The sequence below is a fragment of the Strigops habroptila genome, chromosome 2, assembly GCF_004027225.2.
Source record: "Strigops habroptila isolate Jane chromosome 2, bStrHab1.2.pri, whole genome shotgun sequence".
Classification (NCBI taxonomy): Eukaryota; Metazoa; Chordata; class Aves; order Psittaciformes; family Psittacidae; genus Strigops; species Strigops habroptila.
This window is the reverse complement of record NC_044278.2, coordinates 36,071,160-36,093,679: the sequence shown is the minus strand read 5'-3', so window position 1 is coordinate 36,093,679 and position 22,520 is coordinate 36,071,160. Positions and strand designations below refer to the sequence as shown.

The following is a 22,520-nucleotide window of genomic DNA, read 5'->3' as shown; positions in this document are numbered from 1 at the left end:
TTTCATTAACAGAAAAATGCCCTTAACAGAGCTCACCTACTATAACAGCAACAGTATGTTCCTGAACAGTGCAACAGAAACAAAAAGCCAAACAACAATAAAATCACAACCCAACAAAAACTAATATTGCCATTGATGCTGAGAAAAATCTTGAAACTATGTAGTGACAGTGAGACAAGGCTTATTTTCTTGCATAAAATCTAAAAGTAGGAGAATAATATTGTATTTAAACAGTTCTATATTAATCTTAATATCCTGAAAGTTCTATATTTAAACATGCATTACAGCTTGTCTTATTGTAACTCACCTCTCCATGTCAGTCTTTCTTGGTAATCTGCATAAGGAAAAAAAAAAAGCCACATTATAAATTATTTTATTACATTTCAGACTACTGGAAATCTCACTAGTAACCTTCAACTAAGTACAAGAAGAAATTCCACACACCTATAAAGAGCATGTCAAAATTTCTGTGATTGAAAGCGTTTCCAAAACACAGTGAAATTACATGTTTGATAAAGGGAGCAGCTTGGCAGCTCTACAAAGCAGCCCAGTTAAAGGGGAAAAAAAATAAATAAAACCAGGTGTAGAACAGCATCACAGGGCACCTGCCACTTCTGTGTACCAGGAAAGCTGGAACTGGTCAAATTAATTCTAAAGCTTGATGAAGTGCGCTGAAATCACAAGAGTTGTACTAATCTAATGAGCCACACAGTATCACTGCCTGTGCTTTGTAACTGATGACTCTCACTAAGCATCCATGACTAGAGATAACTAATTCATGGTAGTAATCCCAGAACATCTGCAGCAGGTGTCAAAATTTGCTGTTTCCCAAGTTGTCTGAAATGAGTTTCTCTTCTCTTTTTAATCAATCTAAAAGAGGAGAAATGCCATACTCCGGAAGCATCAATGACCTGTGTGACTGATACTACTGCAGAGAGGGTACCGTATATCTGTAATGTTCCACAGGTATCACTGGCATCTCTTTTAAAAAGTTATTTTTTTCTCTAGGACTAGAATAGCATTAGGCTGGTGCAGGTAAAAGAATGAGAAATCATTTTGTTGGAGGGAAGGAGAATACTTTGCAGCTCAGCTTTCTACTAGCCAAGTCCATGCTTTATGGGAAAAATCTAGTTCACTCTGCCTTCGGAGGGGACATCACACAGCTTATAAACTACTTGGTGAATCAAAGTGCCCAAAGCATTCCTCATGTGCTGTTTGCACTGCCCATTTTATTTTGTACCTTAATTATGTACTGAAGTCAAAAGGACCTGCTCTGCACCTTAAAACAAGAATAAAAGACATCACAGGCACACGCTCCTACAAGAATGCATACAGTACCAATTACTGTCTGCACATACCACAAGCATACAGGAAAGACTTCCTGAATGGCATTTTGGAAGTTTTTCCAAAGCAAAATTCTAAAACTCCTCATCCTTTCCAGAGTTTGAACACTCTTAACCCCAAGTCAAGCAAAACTGTGTTTGCCTTCTTACCAGATATGGTATTTTACAAGAACTATACCTATCTTTTTCTATTTGTTCTGTACGTCACTTCTTAAAACATACAGGTTCCCCACAAGAACCTCTAAGGCTAAACAAAGTAAAAGAGAAACAGGTTTATTCAAAGTATAGATGCTTTCAGGAAAGTTTTTCTTGGCCCAAAAACATTCCTTTGTTTTGCCACTTCAAACACAACAACATCAGCATAGCAGATCATAAAGTAAATGTAAATAACTTATTTCCCCAAAACAATCAGATGATATTTTAAGAAGTACACAGGTAACTCAAGGAGTTGCAGCATTTGAAAACATCTCAGTTTCACTTGTTTTAGTTTTGTGTATGCTGGTATCAGTACAAACACAACCGCTGGTTTTCTGCCAGTAACGTGGTGGCAAACTTAAGCTTTTAACTGGACAACCTGCACCCAGCTGCCCTGCACTCCTTGTCATCATTTTCTTAGAGTCATAGAATGCTTTGGGTTGGAAGGCACCTTAAAGCTCGCCTGGTTCCCACCGCCCTGCCATGGGCAGGGACACCTTCCACTAGACCAGGTTGCTCCAAGCCCCATCCAACCTGGCCTTGAACACTGCCAGGGATGGGGCAGCCACAGCTTCTCTGGGCAACCTGTGCAGTGCCTCAGCACCCTCACAGGGAAGAATTTTCCCTATTCATGAGAGACCACTTGGCAACTTTCACCAGGCCCCTGAGTATGGCCCAACAAGATACAAGCCTGCACAAACAGGGCATTTCCACGGGGTGGGAGAAAGGAAAGGAGCACCCAACTCCCCATCTCCAGCTCCGCCCGAGAACCGGGACGGATCCCCTGCGAGGCCTCCTCACCCCCCGGGATGCTGGGAGGTGGCACCGGTAGCCCTGGCAGCCGGGCGGGGAGAGGCGCGGGAGCGGGCCGGGGGCAGCGGGGGCACTCACAGGTCGGCCAGCACGGTGAGCTCGGCGTAGGTCCGGTGCAGCAGGAAGTCGATGAGGGTGCTGAGCCGGTAGCCGGGGCTGGCGGCGGCTGTCACAGCGCCGGGGGCCGGCGGGGCCGGGGCTGACGCGGGGCCCCCGCCGGCCGGCACCAGCTGGTTGCTCTCCAGCTGCACCGGCGCCATGGCGGCGGCGGCAGCGCCTCAACCCCGGGCAGGAACCGCTCGGCAGCCCGGGGGAGGGGGGTGGGGAGCGCGGCCGGCGCTCCCGAAGGCACCGGCCCCGGGCCCGACTCACCCCGCACGGAGGGAGCGGGGTGGGCAGCGGCGAACGCGGGCGCGGGGCGCGGCGCTAAGGGAGAGCCGCAACGCTCAGACCCCGCCGCTCGGCGCAGGGGCCGCCGCCATGTTGGGGGCACGGAACCGGAAGCGAACAGCTGGGGCGGACCGGAAAGAGAACCTTTCCGGGGAAGCCTATGCCGGGGCGGGAGGTGGGTGTGTGGAGCGGGCGGAGCGGGGCGGGGCCGCCGGTGGCGGGGGGCGCCCGTCGCGGCCCAGCGGCGCTGAGGCGGCGGGAAGGCGGGCGGGGGGCGCGGCCTGCCCCCTGCCTCCTGCGCCCGTCCAGCGGCGGGGAGGCCGAAGGGGCCGAGCCTGGCTGGCTGCTCGTAGAGCACCGCGGGGAGGGGAAGTGGCGCTGTGCTTGGGGGCGAGCTGTCGGGGCAAGGGCTGGAGGCGGCTGCCTTCCCTGGAGCGCTTCCCGGCAGCGCCCGGTTGAAGGGGCAGTGATTGGTAACAGAGGGGACGCACAGCTCTTCCGTTGTTGGAATACGGGGCGAGGGAGAAGCAGATGGCGGGTTTAGCGTCTCAGAGAGCCTGTGATGCGGTTCTGCAGCCTGTCAAGGGGGCGACGGTCTGTGTGATGCGCTGGGCTGGCTAATCCCTTTGCAACGACCTGGGAAATCTGAGGCATGTGTGAAGGGTGCAGAGCGGTGCCGGGCACCGAGGTTAGGGGTAGCTAGCTGTACACCCTCCTTTAGAGTCGCTGATGAAGGTAGGGAAAGGAGCAGTGGGCAGCAGAGTGGTCGGTGGGGTCTGGTGATAAACACAAAACCGTGGGAACTTGTGCATGTTTCTGTCTTCCAGATTAACTGGTGCTTCTGAAGAGAGAAGGGAGGTCTGTAAACAACTGAAGATGGATTTTTTAATGTAGTTGTTACCAAAGTGGATTGTGTAAGGAAAGGAGTAGTATAAATCTTGGCTGTTTTGTATCATGATTCACTCGAGTGTTAAATCTTAAATACTCGCCATATGATTACAAAGAAATCACTGAAATAGGCACATTGTAGACAATAAATAGCCAAACTCCTCAAAGTTTAATAAAAAGAAGAAAAGGTCCTACTTCTTTTGTATTAAATGTAGACTTCTAAAAACCTCTTACTGTTTCTAAGGGGAAAGTAAAAAAAATTTCAACCTGTGAAGTGTGGAATCAACAATTTAATGATGATAATAGCAGTAGAACAATAACAATGGCATCTATGCCAGCAACAAGAATAGTCAGTTCTGTTCCTGCAGGGAGCATGTTTCTTGCTCCAGGCTATGAGCTGACTGACAAGGAGCAGCTACCCTGGCAGGCAGGCTCTTCCATACTCTCCGTGGAGCATAAAATGGTGAATTGAGCAAGACGGACTGTTAACTCCACATTGGCTCACCAGCTCCCGCGTTGCGGTGTGGGCTGCCAGCCAGTGCCTCACCTCTGAGGAGAGAAGGGTCTAGAAACCACCTGTGGACTTAAGTTTTGCTTTTCTTGGGGTTTTTTTAGGTTAATGGAGGTTATTGTGGTTGGTTTTTTTCAATACAGGTGAATACAAGTTATTCACTTAATGTGTTGTAAGTTCTTGCCTCCGCATTGCAAAGATCGGTTTTTCCAAATGTATGAAAATCTTTTTTTTTTGCCTCTACAGGCATGAATAAATGCAGTGGACTCATTTTACGGCCAACTAGTTGCATTGTTGAAGAAAATAGTGACTTACCTGCACAGGAATGTGGTTAGGCTATCTATGACAACTATAACTTAGAATGTAGGCTTTTTTATTATTCTTTTCCATTCTTCCTATTTCTTCTCTTCCAATCTAGTCCATAATATAATTCCTGTTGATTTCAGTGGCACAGGCTCAGGTTTTGTTGATGAAAAGGCAGGTGGGAAATTGTGGTGGAATGTGACTTTGCTCCTCTTAGAGTTGTCTTTTATTGGAGAAGCTCTGGTCTTGGTGAATTTTTCCGCCTTGGCTGGGGAGGAGGGATATTCTCAGCCTGGCTGCCTTTCTCCACTTCTCTGGGAGAGGAGAAGTTAATCAGGCTCATGGCTCTTCTCTCACATGGCTGTATAGGAAAGAAGTGCTTGATACTGTTTTCAAAGAAAGCAAGAGCAGCCACAGGGAAATTTCAGAAGCTCAAGGCTTATGCTTGTGTGCACACAACAAACATGCTGCTGGGAGACTTGGCAAGATTAATTGTTTTAACATTAAGCTGGAGATGGGTGTTAGGAGTTCAAAAATCAGGTGACTGGCCTACATAATACTCGTGTAAAAGGAAGTATGTTTCCTGCTTCTGGTTGCCTTTCTGAGGTTGGCAGCGCTGCCATTCTTTGATACAAGTGCTTCTAAGAAGGATGAGCACTGTGTCTGTATTCAAAACCCCAGCTTGCAGGAACTGGGAATAGGTTTCAGAAGTCTGTTGGGGTGGCAAAGACAAAACTGTGGGAGGGAGAAAGCTGGGGCAGTGGGGTTGCTGCAAAGAATAACGGGACTTCTGGGGGAGAGAGGGCTCCCTGCATAGTGCTTTCACGTGACCTGATGAATTGCACAGTTGTTGGGTATACTATAGGTAACCCCTATATAATGTATCATTCTCCCTAAAGGGTGACAAAGTTGGATTTTCAAGCCATAAAGGATGATGAAGCTTCAGTTCTGATTGAGGCTGTTGGTTCCTGCAATCATAGATCCTCAATTTCTTATGTGCATAGATGAAAAATGGCGTATCTGAGTGTGGACTGCCATTGTGGACTGCAGGTCAGGCCTGCAGTCACTAAAAACATAAATTTGTTGCACGTAGACAACGAAAGTTCTTGAATGAATACTTCAAGGTAAATATCACTCTCTAGATGCAATTCTTCAAATAACAGAATGGGCTCCAAGTACAACACAATGATGCATTTCAGGAGAATAGTCAAGCAGAAACAGTGAATAATGCTGAAACTTAATCCAAATTGTACTCTTCTGTACAGTAGTGTCTGTTGCTAAATTATATGCCCTGGGCAATTCATTTTGAGTTACAGAATTTTGCAGTTTGCATGGGTAAAATATAATCTGATGTTCTTTGATAGATGTGGTTTATTTTTCTGTTGATAGCTGATCAACTATAGTTGATCTGCTTCTATACTTCCTAGTTACTGGGATTATAGTATTTTACCAAAACTCTTGAATGTGCTGTTAAAAGCAATGACATTTTAACAATCCTGAGATTATTGTCACGCTTTCTTGCCTGGCAGAAGGATCTGGTGGGCTCCCAGGGGGACGGGGGTGATGCCCTCGCAGGGGGCTGCCCAGGGTTGCAGCCTGTCTCCAGACATCAGCCTGGCCAGTTCCTGCTATGTGCATCGTGTCCTCCGCTGTGCAGTAGGTGCCTCTCAGGTTGCACGAGCAGCATGGTACTCTGCTGCGTTAGGACTGTACTGCTGTTGTAATGTGCTGCTAAGTCTGGCTTAAAGGAGGGTTGGGATCAAGAAAGGCTTGGGCATTGCCAGCCCAGGAGTAGTGCCACATCTTTCCAGTGCAGATAGCGTTGAGCATTCAGAATGTCAGCTTCTCCTTCTAACATTGTTGTTAATGCACTTTGTGACTATGGGCACATGCCTCAGCTTCGTGACTTGTGAAATAGCTACAGCAGTGATTGCACCCCTCTGTACATGAATACTTACCCAAGCAGCCAAATCTTTTAAACTGGCTCCTCCTTGTTACCGTAGTGGGGAGCCTAGAAGCCTACCTTCAGGTAGGAATTTGTTGGTCGATCAAAACCTGTTGATATTTAGCCATGGAGCTAATAGTGTAATAGAGCTAATGGGAAGGACAGCAGATCACTTGCTATTTCCAGAGAAGTTAAACATTTACTGTTCTTTGGAACCATGGGACAAATGTTCAGTGGGAGGGAGGTAGACCGTATCGCACTTTGCAAGGCAGCCTCCTAGCTATCCTGTATTTGTGTGGTTTAGAGCATGATCGTTCCATTTCTCTGTCAGTTTTTTCTTATCAGAGAACTGTTTAAAAACACAGGCATCTCCTGGACTTGAGATTTAAGCATTCTTTTAATAATAAAAAATAACAGCACACAAATATAGTGTATAGGTTCCTTGTCAATCACTTGATCCATAAAGTGTTGCAACACTTTGCAATGTTATATCCAAGTGCCTGTATAAATTAGGAGTAATAAAAAGTTTGATATCTTTCATGCTTTTCAGAAGACATCAGAGAATCAGATACGATGGGGAGACCTCCCACACATAATATCAGTTATTGCAGTGCTGCGTGTTATGAACTTACAAAGCTTCAAGCTTGTATTTGATGAAAGTTAAGGTATGTATTTAAATTCTAACGGGATACCGTGCATCACTATTCATCAAACACATACCAATAGCCAAAAAATAATTAACGTTTTCCATTGTAGCACTCACATTAACATAAGACTTTTTCTATGATGTTATGATAAAAGTCCAGATGAAAAATACCACTGACCTTCTGATCACAAATGATTTTATGGCCTGTATCTTTATTAGTGATTATTTGTTGATAGTTCTGTACTTCATTACACAAATCACTTGTTTGTGAATTGTACAGGGCTGTTGTACCTACAGTAGAGCATTCTTTGCAAAAGTGTATGTGTGTGTGTTAGGGGAAGGGGGTTTGTAGCTGGTTACTGCACAAGCGCTCTGCTTTTTTTTCTGTTTATTAAAAAGGCTACAAAGGGATCCAATTAAAAAAAACCAAACAACCTCTAAGTTTTAAAATGCTATGTTACATCTCTTTTTTTGGTCTACTTTCTTCACAGGATTAAGTTTGGCAACTGTTTTTTGGAATGATGGAAAACATACAGTAACAGATTGAGAGTTCTCTGTCAGTCACTCATGGTGTGTGAGACAGTGTGCCACTGTGAGACAGAGAACCTCTTGTGCAGCGTGTAGTAAAGTACACTGCAGTTCTAATTATATGTTATGAGCAACTTAAGAAAAGGAACATTCTCCAAGTTATAAAATAGAATCTTTGATTTTACTTGGATTTATAAAAGTCCCTTTTCTTATAATAATGCAAAATGGTTTATAGCCGCATTAGTCTGAACTTCTTTTGGGGCTTCTTTACTAACACTATTGATATCCCTTGTAAATTTTAAAGTGGTTTGTCTTTGTCAGACTGGAACTAAAGGTAGCTAAAGGCCTTGCTGTCATCAAAAGAGTTTTCATTAGCATTGTAATTCAGTTAATTACAACTCAATTTACTATTTCAACCATACAAACTGCATTTTTTTTCTGTGAATAAAAAAAATGCTTTGTTCACAAGTAATTCTGAAATAGGAGCAAAACAGCAACATCCTTTCTGTACCCTACATCTTCAAAAAGCTAACAAAGGAGAAAGAATCCCTGATCTAGCGCATGGCAGTGAAGTGATAAATGACACTGTTCAATCAGTGACTTGAACAACTTGACAACACCATCCCTAACCTGTGATTTCTCCCTTCTAACAGTCCCTGAGTGTTAACTCAGAATTTGAAAAATACACATATGCTGGAAAAATACAAAGTGAGCATTTACTTCAACATGAAAGTACTTTTGGCCAGAAGGATTTATCTGTGCAAACACCTAAAGAGATGGAGAGAATATCAGGGAAGTAGATCTGATTAGTCATACCCAGTGGGAGAAGGACTGCAGCTGTGAAGTATTCTGTCCTAAACTTAGAAGTGGACAGCTCGATTGTATGTAACTGCTGCTGGCTAATACATTCAGACAGTGCCAACTCTCACGTTCTTCGAAAGACAAGTGTGGGTACCAGAACATGCTTAATTGCAAACGCTTTGTAGATCTGCAGCTGTGGTCAGAGAACGTTTAAATGCGACCCCCGCTCTCAGGAGTAACCTCGCACAGGATTACTCCTGTGCTGCCTTTCTCCGCCCGCACTTTGGGTGTGAAGGAAGTTTCTGGGCTAAGATGATTTCTAAGAAGTTTCCTTCTTGACAGCTTCTGGAATGGTATTTTTGTTTGTTTGTTTGTTTATTTTCCCCCCAGAAAGGATAAAACAGCACTTTTTGTAGCAGTTAGGAGAAACTTTTCTAAGCTCTACCTATGTCACAAAGCTCCGAGATGTCAGCTTTGACATAAGAGGATGCCAGAACAGGTCTGGCTCTGGGGACTGAAGAGCTGATTACGTGTTTTCCTGTGTGACTGCAAACTGAGTTGACTTACTGAACTCCAGTGACTACTCATTGTCCATTAAAATTGAAAGAAAAGTACAGTGAAAAGGCAGAATGTTACATTTATAGCAATGCAGCAATACTGGTCCCCTCGTGGATTATAAAATAGTTTGCTTATGGGCAAGAGGAGAAGATTGCTCTCAGATGCCATAGAGGCATGCACACAGGCAGCAATTCCAGCCAGTGCCAGTTTTGGAAGATCAGACAATGTAGGTTGGGGGTGGAATTACCTCTGTGCAAGGATCCTAGTTCTCCTGGAAGCACAACCTTCTTACACCTAACTAAATACAGCCTGTTGTGCCAGAGGGATATGCAGTGCTTTGTGTGGGGTCAGGCAGCACCTGGATGAGCAGTTGTTTAGAGGTTTTTGTGGCATACACACCACATCCTGAGATCTGCATATAGCCCACAATTCATACAACTCAACATTTTAGCTTAGAAGAAGAAGGTTCCCAGCCCCACTGATTGCAAAGGTAACTGACAGCCTGTGGCTTGTTGCAGTGCTGTAGGAATCCGCAAAGTGCTAAAAATTGTTGCCTCCCTGCACAGCTGTAGAATGCAGAGGACATCGTAGAATCTCAGTAAACCCTAGCAACATTTAATCTGAGGTTCAGCCAGCCAGCTCTGGCCCCTTCTGTCTTTTGTTTGTTTGTTTGTTTGTTTGTTTTAGCAAATTATCTGATCCTGAAAATAGGCACTTCTTGTGAAAATGCCTTTTCACACCAGCAAGCACAGCGCTGTACAATGGCGCTGTATGCACAGTGAGTAAATCATGTGGGGAAACGACTGAGCTTCACCTCTGTACGTCACGTATTAAAATCGGTTCCTTCAGGCTTGAGAGCATGATCAGAAAGAAGAGCAGCAGCAAAGCTATCTCTCTCCCTCTAGTGCCTACAGAGCCAGACTTTTCAGACTATGACAGCTCAAAGGAAGACTGAAAGAGAGAAAAAAAAAAAAAGCCATCTTTCTGCAGTGTATTTAGGACAAGCAAAAGCACATTCACAGCTAATTTTAAGCAGCCTTCAGAATGCAGTGTAACACCTTATTAACTCACTTGTACTTAATCCTTGCATTCCGGTATTTTTAGAAGCCATCATGCAATTCAGCAGTACTTTCAGCCCATGTCTCCTTTGTAATGGATGACACTGCTTTTTTAATTTAGAATTAGTTTTCCAACAATAAGGCTTGCTCACACACAAAAGTTACACTGATATAACTAAATTAATTTATAAATGGAATTAGTTAAACATGCACACTCTTCCTTCTCCTCCCCCTAATGTGGCCTTCTAAATTTGGCTAAAGAGTGCCCTTTGTCGCAATCTCTGGAACTGGTAAAGGCCTGCCTTCACCACTTGCCTGTCTGATCCTTTTCAACAGGAGGAGAGTTTAGTCTAGTTGAACCTTTGCAATCAGAAACTAGGAGAGTAAAGTCACCTTCACAGATTTAGGGCGCTTTGCCAGAGAGTTACCAGTTTTGTAGTGCAAAGTGCCCCTGCAAGTACGGGATCACAGCTATTTGAATGGATAGGGTTTGAGGCTTTTGAAGATAATGCCTCTTCCTTCGGTGGTTATTATTTCTTGATCACATGGGAACTCAGGATACAGCTGTATCAAGTGTAAATAGTCCTGTTTTGTCTGCGCCTGGTTTTATCTTGATCCAGTATTTCCCAGTCAGGAGGCTTCAGTTAGCTTTGGGCTGCCTCTAATGAACTGCAAATGAAAATAAAGTCCTCTAAACCGTGGTCTCTCTCTGTTATGTATTATCTAATCAGGGCTGCCTGGAACAGGCCTTTGGAAACCTGTTCTCTGCACAAGCATGCAAACTGGACTTATCAGGTAGTTTGTGTTAAGGCTGCTCTGAAGCAGAGAGAGACTTACAGAGGTCTTTTTGATGATTTCCCCCCCCCCCAAATGTATAATGTGCTTAGTTGGAGACATACACAAAAAACCCTCTTTCTTTCTTCATTGTCTTGTAGAACACTAGTCAGAGGTACAGTACATAAAATACAAGTACAGCAAGATGTAAGAATTTAGAACAAGTAATGCCCCACTGAAAATTTTCTGAAGGAAAACAAGGAATACAAACCAAAACCAATTCCTCTTCCTTCAGCTTGCTAGAATGTAGATAAAAAGAAAAACCCAATCTTTCTAGGAATGGGTTTGTACACATGGGAAAGCTGCTGGGAAATCAGCCAACATATGTACTTAAAACATGATCATTCTGCACCTTTCCCTGCATAGTTCCTTTCATTCCATACTGAGTGTCCTTTTGCAGTTTAGCTTAATCTGTTTTGAAAAGGTGAAAAGAGACCACGTGATCATATAGTGCAGAATATCTGCTGCAGAATAGCTGGTCAGACCCATTTCTCTATGCAATTAAGTTCTATCTTAATTGCAGTTAATCGAGTCAGAAAAGAGCAACAAATCTCTATTCGTAAGAGGTCTAAAATATGACAAGGAAGCAATGAAAACTTCCCCAGAGAGTGCCGAGTTCCCTCATCTGGAGCTCTCCATTTTTACCCCAAAGTTTGTTGAAGAGATTCACAGCTTATGTTTGTATTATATCACTGCTTGCTTTGTAACATTACATGACATGGGGAAATTGTTTCTAGGACTTCACTATGCTGGTAACTTGCATATGCACCTCTTGGAGAGGGAGGCAAAAGGACAAGTGAATGACATGGCAAGTGTTTATGAACTCTAAGTATTGCACATGGGTGCCTGTAAAATACTTAGAGTTGATAAACACTTGCCTGGGACAACTCCTGCATGGGGGAACTTAGACTTTTCACATGCTCTGAATTGTATTTAATCTTGATGCCCAAAGAAGCTGATGTGGCTAGAGCTCCTGTGCACATGCACAGACACAGGTAGCAGAGGTGCATGACTGTGTTCACAGTACCTAGCAGCATGGAGGACTATACCTCACCAGGGCCATTATTCGCTCCTAAATATTCAGAAAGCGCAGGAGAAGTAGTAAAGAACACTGAAAATGGGGGCTGTCATCCTTCCTTCCCTTCCACCCTCAAAGTAGGAAAGCCTGTCTTCTAGCCCAGAGAAATTTCATTCAATAGCCTGTTTAGTCCTCCCCTTCACAGCACTGTGTCATTTTCAAACACAAAACTCTTGAACTACCTTGAAGTTACTGACTATATTGAAGTCATTAACTCCCCTAAGCAGAGGCAACCTGCAAATGGTATTTCTCCCATCTGAGTCCAGCATCTCAGTATGTCAAAAAGTCTTCCCTACTCTCCTAATTTTTTAAGGAGTCATCAAAGCCCTTTCTGTCAATGACTGATAATCTTCTACAACCTACAAATAACTGTTCTTAAAATGGGTCTGTCTCTGAGCACATGTGGTTTGCCTTAATATGTGTGATGCTGCAATAGGAAACCAACTTGCTACAGAAAACTATTTACAGTAGTCCTGGGCCAAGGGTAGAAACGTGACTAATTTTGACTCAGAAAAGAAAAAAAAGTTAGTCACAGGAAAATGAGAGAAAGTTAGAGAAATGAAGCAAGTGGAGGAAGCCAGACTGCTTTTAAATCGAGGCAGGAGAAATGTGATCCATAACTTGTCATGAATGATGGGAATGTGAGCTTACTAGGATACTGGGTAGGCCACTGGAGGTCTCTGGTTTAAGGAGTCTTACAAGAAGGTGCTTTTTATGAAACCTTTTGCTAGGGCAGGCACCTACTGCTTTAATATCTGTAGTTCAGCCTATATTTTTCTGCATGCATTCTAAATGTAAAAGGTTGTAATGAAGATAGCAAATTAATGTATTTCTGCGTAATGCATGAAGAGAGGCTGAGAGCCTTGCTGAAATAAAGTATCTTCCACAAACTTTGTAATCAGAATAGAGATTACATTCCGAGGCATTCAAAGGTCTCCACTTAGTATGTAATCTTGCACCCTTTGGAGTGTGCACTCTGAATGTGCTTCTGTCATATACTGAGCATGAAAGGCTGGGGCAGAGCACATAATTTCTTACTGTCATGGAAGAAGCAGAAATGACAAAAGCATTTCCAGTACATTGTTAGGAGAATGCTGAGATGCTGCATGTACATTCAAAAATTACTCTTCTAAACAGAGAGAGGACCTACAGTTTCCATAATTGCTGGTTTGGTGCTCATGTCCATAGATGAAAAAGAAAGGGAGCTCTCCTTTTAGGTAAGGAAGGATGGCAGTATCAGTAGGGACAAACTACTAATCCAAGATGAAGGGCATAGGCAGAAGTCCTCTTTGTTTTGGAAGAACAGTGGGAATTGGTTGTGCTCATTACCCAAAAAGATTTGCTTTTTTTCCTTTGTGTAATCTGTACTTTACAGATCTGTGGAGTATAAGATTAGCTCCTTTGACCTCCTATATATTACAAACCCTTTGTTTTCACTGAACTAACCCTTTTACTGAGCATAACATGTTCAATGAAGTATACCTTGTCTTTGACATAGCATATCTTCAAGAAAGTGTCCGGTCTCAGTCTGAATGTATCAAAAGATGGAGCAGCCATGGTTTTATTTCAGAGAGGAATCACTTTCACACTTTGACAACTGTGTTGCTCTTAGCTCCACTTAGGAGCCTTATAGAGATGATGTGCTTGAAAGAGGTCTCTCATGCTATGAATTGTGGTACAACATACCAGCTGAGCACAGAATGGAAAGAAAATGAAATATAAATTCATCATTGCATAGCTAGAACAGTGAGGATAAATTCTATTTCCAGGCATCCATATTCCCAACTAGGGATACCATTAGTGGAGACAAACTTGAACTCCTTCGATCACTTTCTGCTGTGAAAAGGGTCAATCCTCCGTACTCTTCACACTCCCTCCTACATGATCCTGACTCACCCTTGGGCTGACTTTCATACTCACTGAGCTGATTCAGCTCATTAACCCATTAGAAAGCTGTCCTTTTTTTACCTCTCTGGATTTATTTTCTGCCAGTTCATTGAGCTGAATCAGCCCAGCGAGGGGTCAGGTGGGTGTCAATGCTTCTGTAAGGAAGCATGGGTGGGCAACATAGAGGTGGAATTAGGGGAAGGAAGAGGAAAAAGACAGGGAAAAGCATGCAAGGTGAATGACCAAGATTGCTTCTTTCAATGACAGAAAGCCTTAAGATCAACTGTTCTCACCTTGTCTGATTACATCTTTAGGAAGATAATTTCCTTAGAGTTCCTGTGGAGTAAATGTAGAAAAGGGAGTTTCTGTAGAGGGTGGCTAAAAAGGAAATAAAAATCTAAATTAGGCACAAAGGTTAGGCAATATAAGTATGTCTTTATATTCTTTACTCTAAAGACACCTGTGGATTAAAGTTTTAAAACATGCTTAGTGCCTAAATGCATGGAAAACCAAAATAATGGTTTCTAGATGCAGAATTATTCTTCGGAGAGCTCTAAAAGGCCTCAAGTACCATTTGAAAGACCATGTAAGTCCAGAGATCAGAACATGAGCACCAGGAGAATTGGCTGTGTGAAGTCAGTATCGAGCAAGGGTTGGTGAAGCTGATGTCACTTGGAATTTGATCAGGCTCTGCCTGAGGAGGAAATAAGGCATAATCCTCTGTCTTACATCTTGTTTTCAGTGGAGATTCCCTTGCTATTCCATGTGTGCCACTAGCTCTCTTCCTAACTTTGTTTCTTTCTTGCTCTTTTCACTTCCGCCACTGTTTCTAAAACTGCTACTGAAAATGACCTACATAAATAAATAAATTGAATGAATAAATCATGAGGGAGAGAATGAATGTGTGATTGTGTGTAGGTGGATGACACAGAGAACCAGGCTGGTGGGAGCAGCAGGAGTTATCAGTTCATTTGCTATCAGAGCCTCAGGGAGGGTAAGGACATTAAGTACCTGATTGTGCAAGGTGCTGAGTGTCTTCATCTTTTGTCATTTTGGGAGATAACTGAAAGCATTTCCATACCTTGCCAGTAGGGGCTTCAAGGAAGGAAGAAGAAGGCAACAGCCTAAACCTGTGATTTTCAGCCTTTTTTTTTTTTTAGTTTGCAGATCCCTGGGAATTTCTCCCCTGAAACGATTTTTTTCATAATTACCTTTCATGGAGCCATTTAAAATAATCAGTGGACCTTCAAGAGCAACTGAGTTGCCGTCTTTCAGATAATGCAACACATGAGAAACTTCACTCTTGCAAAAGCAAGGATGGAAGTGTAATTTCAGAGTTGGTATTGGTTGTATGCTCTCAGGTACAATCTTTTCTCCACGGAAGACACTAGCCATTAAGTTAATCAAATAGCTGAGCCACTGGCCCCTTGACATACCACCGAACCCTGGGACATGTTCTATATGAGAGCATGGGGTGAACTCCACAGTGCAGGAGGGATGCAATGCTCCCTTGAGATTTGCCGCATCTTGCCCCGGAGATAAAAGGTGCCCATTGCGCTGTGTTGTAGAGCCATGCGTGCTGACAGCTTTGCCCTTCAAGATGGGGCATATAGGGCTGGAATTCAACTGGATGCAGAAAGGCATTTGTGTATTAAATGGGTAGGGGAAAAAGTGGTTTAATTATCAATGGAATTATCAGTGGTGTTTGAAGTAAGTACTTAATAATCCTGACAGTGCAGGAGTCCTCTCTTCTTTTTCTGAAACAGTTCAAACCTTTGTATGATATTTCCAAACTGTAAGATTGTATTATTGTACCTGGTAGATTGAGCAGCTTTTTAAAGAACACTTGGAGATGCGTGTCCATATTTGTGTGTTTTGTATGCGTTCAAGTATGTTGCTCTATAGCTCTCTTTGTAGGAGTCTAGGTATCCATCACAAATGGTAAATAGCAGGGCTACAGCTGAAGAAATTGTCTTGAATTTCCCTTCAAAACAAGTGTAGCTTGTTCCTGTTCACTTCTAAAAGATCCAGATGTTGCCCTGACGTGAACTTACTCTTTACAGTTGTCCATTGGAGCTGTTGTGGGAGATCCAAATGACATGCTATGCAGCCAGCTCTTGGGTAGATTATCCACTCCCCTTGAGAACCCTGAAAAGGAAAATAGGATTTTTCAACTTTTTGCAGTATTCAGGGTACCAGCAGAGTAGAGAATAGGATATAACGGATGAGGTATTGTTGGTTGCAGGCTGTGCCTTTGGGAAGATGTGATGTTCTGAATTGATTTTCACTTTAAACTTGGAAATTTTATATGCAGGAATAGGGAATTACAATAATAAAGCTTGGAATTCATAAATACACTTATAACTCTGGTCAAGTACAAATCCCTCAGATGGTAAGAAAGGGACACATCTGCCTATCAGTCACAGGCAGAACAGTCCCTACAGATTGCTCTACAGTGATTGCTCTTAATCAACCTTTTATTCAGCTGTGAGATGCTGTTAACATGTAAAGTAAGCCTGGCCGTCATCTGACTCTTACTGACAGGCAGTCCAGTGACTAAGTCTACAGCTGGTTGCAGATGTGTGTGTAGTCCAAGGTTACCTAAGTTAATGCAAGAAGGAGGAGAGAAACAAAAGGAAGATTTGGGCAGTTGTGCCAGAAACCTCATTATTGTCAATCTGGGAGTCTCCAGAATGACTTGTGAATGTCTCTGCCGGGTCAAAGGACATTGCCCTCCATTCCTGCAGAAAGCACTGCTTTGCGTAGGACCTGATGGTCAACATCGCTGGCATACTGTGTGCTAGGGCTGTGCAGCAGCATGGCCAGCACTACAAGTGGGTTTGAGCCTATGACCATGGGCCATGGCTGGTACTGATGCAGGAGCTATGCTGCTTGCCGCCCTGGATATGCCACCACCTTTCTATATCTTTGCCTTGGACATCTTCTGTTCATCCTCACAGCATAATGTCTTGAAGCAATGGTAGAGGAAGTAAGTCTCGGCCATAGGCTGATATGAGCAGCAGTAAAAATGCTGCCCTGTTAAAGATTATACATGTTATCTTCAGTTTGATCTCTTTTTCAGGTGCCTGAAAATAGAAATAAAAAAAGTCATGTAGACACAGAACTCTCTACTTTCCTGCAATGTTTATTTCCTTCAAGGCATTTCTTTCCCCTCTTGTGGATTGACAGACTTAACACCAGCTAAGATTCATTTAATATGCCTAACATAAGCCAAACAGCATCCTGTCCTGTTGTTCCGTTGCATTTTTAAGAAAGAATTGTTTTTAGCTGCCATTGTTTGCATTATCTGCTTAAATATTTAGCAAATGCAATAGTTTGGTAGTCAGGAATTGCTGCAATCTATTCTAAATTTTAACTCTATAAGGCAATTTCTCAGCTGCCTGGTTGGATTTTTGTTTTGTTTTCCCTCCTGGCTGTCAGGAGACAATAATCCCAGGAAGCAGGAATACAGCAGCACCTGGGGCTGGGTGCTGCACTCCCAGTGCCTGTGCCTCTGGCAGGCATGTGGAGGGGGATCTGCACACAGCAGGCCTGCAGAATCAGTCCCAGATGCCAAGTGTGGAGATCAGTATCACACAGCAAGGCTTTGAATTTTCATTTTCCATTCATTAAAAGGCAGCCAGAAGGAAAGAAGCTCCATTCTCATCGTCCTAAGTGCTGCCACACTCGCTCATATGTGCACATACACTGCTGCCTTTATAGTTAATATAAAGGGATGTAACAACACAGGAAGCACAGAACCATACCAAATTTCCATGGATTATGGAGTATATTTTTATAGATCCTGTTGCAAAAGGATCATTGCTATTTCTTTTATTTATTTATTTATTTTAGGTTTTAGTATGTTGCAAAAATATTTCTTCTTTCTCTGTCCATTTTAAACTCTCCTCTGGCATTAGGCAAAATGTTTCCCTTATCAATCCCGAAGGGTATAGACCTGGTTTGCAGCAGATTCTGTGCTAGGTGTCCTGACTTTCTCCCAAAATGACAAACTCTTATTCTGAATGTGCTTATCTACCTTTAGTAGTACCCTCCGAGGCTACCACAACCTTGCTGTAGGCAAGACTCGCTGGAGCAGCCAGCTGTCGGGCAGGATCATGCACAGGCGCTTTAGAGTCATCCCTTTCATCTGAGGTTGCAGGCCACTTTCAAGTGCTGGTGGACAGAGCGCAGGCAACACTGTCAAAGGTGCCAGCTGAATGCAGGGCAGTCACATGGATATCACCTCTTGGTGATAATAGCAGAGAAAAAATGTCTTTACACACTGCAAAGACCATGGCAACGCAGACCCAACTCACCCACAGTCCTGAAATCAATTGAAGAAAAAGAAAGACTTGCATTTCTTTGCCCTTTTTGCTGTTTGTGAGACTGTCTTGAACACACTCCAGGGCTCCGTGTTCCATTCCTGATAGATATGCAAAAGCCTGCAAAAGGTGACTTTGTCCAGCTTCCAAGCTAATGCAGGACCGTATCTGGGACATCCTGGGTTTTATGCCTTTGATATTGACACATCAGAGTATGTGACATCAGAGGATATCCTGCCTGCAGCTTCCCAAAGTTACTGGCAAGGCTTTGTGGAAGAATACATCTTTTTACGGAGTATGCCACCGATACATAGTAGTGATACTGTCACTCTTAGGGAAGCGAAGGTGTTCCTATATCAACAGCATGTTCACTTTCGTGCATGTGTTCTGACTTAAAGGTTAAAAAAACGCTTCTTAGAGAGATTTTCTCAGTGTATAACTGATATTGGCACATCAGGGACACAATTAACATTCTGCTTCTGTGGAAGGGAAATGTTAAAAAAATCCCTTCGACTCATTCCTAGTATTTTTTATTTATCATTCATCAAAGGTACACTTTGTAAATTGTAATACTTGCCTAAGTGTAGTATGGGTTTTAGATTTTTTCTAAAGTTGTTTTTTTTTTTTTCCATTAGCATATCCCAATTTGCAAACAAACTTCATTTCATTCTGGTGGACTATGCCCAAATTCAATGGGCATCACCTGGGATGATGGAGCCATTATCAATACATAAACATATACATACTTTATTCATGAAAGCAACAGTCTCAGCTCTCAGGGACAGCCCTTCCTCTGCCATTAGACAAATGTCTAGGGAAGGTCCTCACACCAGGTAAGTCTCTTTGGAGCACTCATTGAACATTCAGAGTTACAGAGCAGCATTCACCCTCTTTGACAAAAACTGTCTCTGATCTTCAGGAGAGCATGTGAAGGTGCATACAGGGCAAAAGCAATGAGCAATAGTAGTCCTTGTCGTTTGCAGACAGATCCCATGGTATGGGAAATCTGTCCCAAGAATATAAGAACAGGTAAATCCTTGAGCCATAGACTAATAGAGACAGGGAAATGTCTTTTTTTAGTTCTTTCTCGGCATCTGGGTTTGGATTTTACCGGAGAAAGGAATGCTGGGCTAGATAGACTACACGTCTAACTGAGTGGGACATTTGTTGTTAGAAGTGGTTAATGCCCAAAAGAACCAGGTGATCAGGAAGCCATTTGTGTGTGTGTGTGTGTGTGTGCATTTTTTTCATCTCCATTGGCTTCAGCTGAGAAAATAGGCCTCAGATCAGAATCAAGCCAATGGTTGAGAAGAGTTTTGTCAGCACGAGCAAGTATTTTCTGTTCCTTTTTCAAGTTGTTTCACTCCACTGAATAGCCTCCATAATCTATTTCACTGTTAAGAAGCACGTGTAAGTCACATACTGTGGATTACATTCTCTGTCATGGTCAGAGGACAGCAGATGGAAATGAAAGTTGGTTAAGCAACCAATTAGGAGAAGGTGTTTGTCATATAACAAACAGAAGTGCCTCATACAATGTCCCCTTCCCCCTCCAGTCACTACATGAATCACCTCACCTGTGTCCAAGGAAAAGGCAATTCAGTTTCTCAGTTCTTGGATGAGTTTTCAATTTAAAAGTACTGCAGGATCAGGACATTATTTAGTGTGAAGAGTTGTTCAAGCTGTTATCCAGCTTTAGCATGTGATTACAGTACAATTCTATTAGAACTCTGTCTCAAATACACTTAGTGTGGTAGACATACATCTTGGCTAGCTCTCACTCTGCCAACACAGACTTTCCTCTTCCAAACTCTTTTGGTGATTTCTCTTGTTCTGCTTTTTTTGTTTGCCTTAGAAATGAAGAGTGAGGAGAGAGATGAAACAACATTTTTGCTGGAGGAAGAGGTTCAGACAAGAGGACCAAGGAATTGGAATTAATAAAGTATTACTCCTCCAGATAATCAGCTGCAAACCCATCCCAATTAGGCTAAGAGGGGCATTCACTTTTTTGATTCTCCCTCACATTTGGGCTATACTGACCTCTTCCCTGTATCATTCAGAAGTTAAAGGGAGAATAAGTTCTGCTCTGGAAAACTTCAACTTGTCAGAAGTTACGTGATGTTGGTGTCAGGAAGACTTATTTCATCCCGTCACCTGGCTTTTCCATGACTCTCCTCCTGCTCCCAGCCCCATCTGTTTCCATATTACATGCATGTTACCACGGACTGGAAGAGTATGGGAAGAAATTCATCCTAGTATGGATTTCTTTCAAGGCATGTTTCTCTCACTCCCATTTTGTCTTGATCTTCTGTTAACTATCATAAGATAAAATCAGGCAGCTTGACATTTTTATTGTGTTTTCCACGCAACAGGTTGGGTTAACCTATGTGGGTTAACTTACCGCTAATTTACGTGCAAAATGCCAACTCTCTTCTCCTAGCCTGGCTTTGAGTTTGAATGGGTTACCTCAGTGTAAAAGCAAACCTCCTTTCAAAATGGAGATGCTTTTTCCGCATCTGAAGTAGTCTGTCATCCTACATAGATGCAATGTATGAGAACATAGATATCTCTCTGCTGTTTCATTTTCTTCTTTTCAGTTGTAAACTCAAAAAGCAGGGGGTGAATGGAAAAGAGATGTCCTGGGAAATCTGGTCATTGCTGTTATCATTCCTGCCAAATGAATACAGAGGCAGTGAGCCTTTTAAAATAAGGATCATGCTCGATATTTTAAAACAAAATCCACCTCTTGCTGTCTGCATCTCATGTAAGACTGCACACATCCTGGAAAAAATCGATTGAAGGGTTTCTGTGTTATGAAACATAGGCACTTTCTTTTTAATTATTGCACTTAGCTTAAGGCTATGCTTCTCTGTGACTGGCTAACCTGGATCTGTTAAAACTCCTTTACAACTCAGAATTCAACAGCATTAGCAGATTTGATTGTTCTAAATTCTTACTGGAAATGCTTGTGCTGAGTCTGACTTCAAATATAACTAATGCAACCAGAATGTAGCTCTTCCTATTGATTATTTAGCCTGAATACCAATTAATAAGGATGTAATCCTCCATCTTTATGTTTAAAAAGAATTTATTTGCTTATTCGGAAGGGTCAGAATGCAAGTTCTAGTGAATAAAGTGGACAGAGCACTTTTGCCCACTGGACTATTGTCTTGAGATTGAACAAAATCATGGACAGTTATACCAGAGAGGGTTTGAAGAAGCCCGTCAAAATGTCTGCACGCAGACTGGCCCTGCAGCATAGGAGCAGCAGAATGGACTGCCACAAGGGAGATCTGTGTAGGTATTTATACCATGCTCATTGCCATGGTAACTGCCTTATGAAATGTAGACATTACATACAGAAGTGTTTGTGCTTTCCTGCCTCTCGCACACTCGCTCCTTCCCTCCCCTCCAGCACTGGAGCTTTCATGGATGCTTTTATAGCGAGGAGGCCTAGTATCAGACAGTGACCTGCACTTATTCCCAAAACCTTGGAACTCCTGGGCCAGACTGGTCCAGTGCACCCTGGACTGTGCCCTTCAGCACCGGATCCTCCAGTCCTGCAGCCATCCACCCATCACAGGTGCTCCCGAGCCCTTTGAGTGTGCCTGGTGATTTCAGTGTCCCTCAACAATATTGGAAGGGCATAGCTGTGGAGAAGGATCACCAAGACTTAACTCAGTGCGTGTCTCCTGCCTCCCCAGGGACATGGTACACAGCAGCCATAGGCAGGATGCACTGACCTCAGACTTCGTTGATGGGCTATCTGCCAGATGTATTGAGCAGTTATGAAGGGATGAGTACAAGAGTCATGTCCTCACTCCTACCCTGAGGAAAACTGACATAACACCATACTGCTCTCTGGACCTTAAAATGGTTTACAGCATGGATGCACCCACCCTACACAGCTGAGCGTAGTTTTCAGACTCTGGACCAGCACAGACCACGGATTCCCGCTTCTTTAGAGAAAACATTTTCTATGTAAGCAGCCACATCCCAGAATCATTCAAGATGGGAACTCTTCTTTCTGTGGTCACATCTGGCACTGACTGTGTGAATTTTAGGTAGGTATTAATCATGCTTTTGTACTTCCATGCCTCACTGGCATGTCATGAAACTTTTTTCATTAATATCACTGTAAAGTGCCTGGGAGCTTATTGAGTGAAGCTGATAACAATAAAAGTATCCTAACTGACTATAAAACCAAATTAGTCTATTTCTGCTTCTGCCTATAAACAAGATCCACCCTAACAGTTGGGTGTTAAGCTTTGGCCCTTTTAACCCACATCTATATAATTTGCAAAGCTGGGTTTAACAAGATGCTTCAAGTTAATATGCTATTGCAGCCTAAAATTCTAAACAAAAAAGCTGACTACAGGTCTTCAGAAGGAAGTATTTAGAAACGCTCTGCCCGGTT

The 22,520-nt window shown here is 43.0% G+C and overlaps 1 protein-coding gene and 1 long non-coding RNA gene across 3 annotated transcripts in view; one reads left to right on the top strand and one right to left on the bottom strand.

Annotated features, from left to right (window-relative positions):
- MED14 (mediator complex subunit 14) overlaps positions 1–2,856 on the bottom strand; it is a 37,938-nt gene extending 35,082 nt beyond the window's left edge. Inside the window, exons 1-2 of the mRNA XM_030477088.1 lie at positions 2,430–2,856; positions 308–334 (exon numbers count right to left, since the gene is read on the bottom strand). Of these exons, the coding sequence (XP_030332948.1) occupies positions 308–334; positions 2,430–2,611 (209 nt within the window). The 5' untranslated portion in view covers positions 2,612–2,856. The remainder of the gene's footprint in view (positions 1–307; positions 335–2,429) is intronic.
- Positions 2,857–2,869: 13 nt separating this feature from the next.
- LOC115604207 overlaps positions 2,870–22,520 on the top strand; it is a 53,486-nt gene continuing 33,835 nt past the window's right edge. For both annotated transcript variants that reach the window (XR_003990153.2, XR_003990154.1), the window contains exons 1-3: positions 2,870–2,916; positions 6,939–7,053; positions 19,959–22,167. This is a non-coding gene — a long non-coding RNA (uncharacterized LOC115604207). The remainder of the gene's footprint in view (positions 2,917–6,938; positions 7,054–19,958; positions 22,168–22,520) is intronic.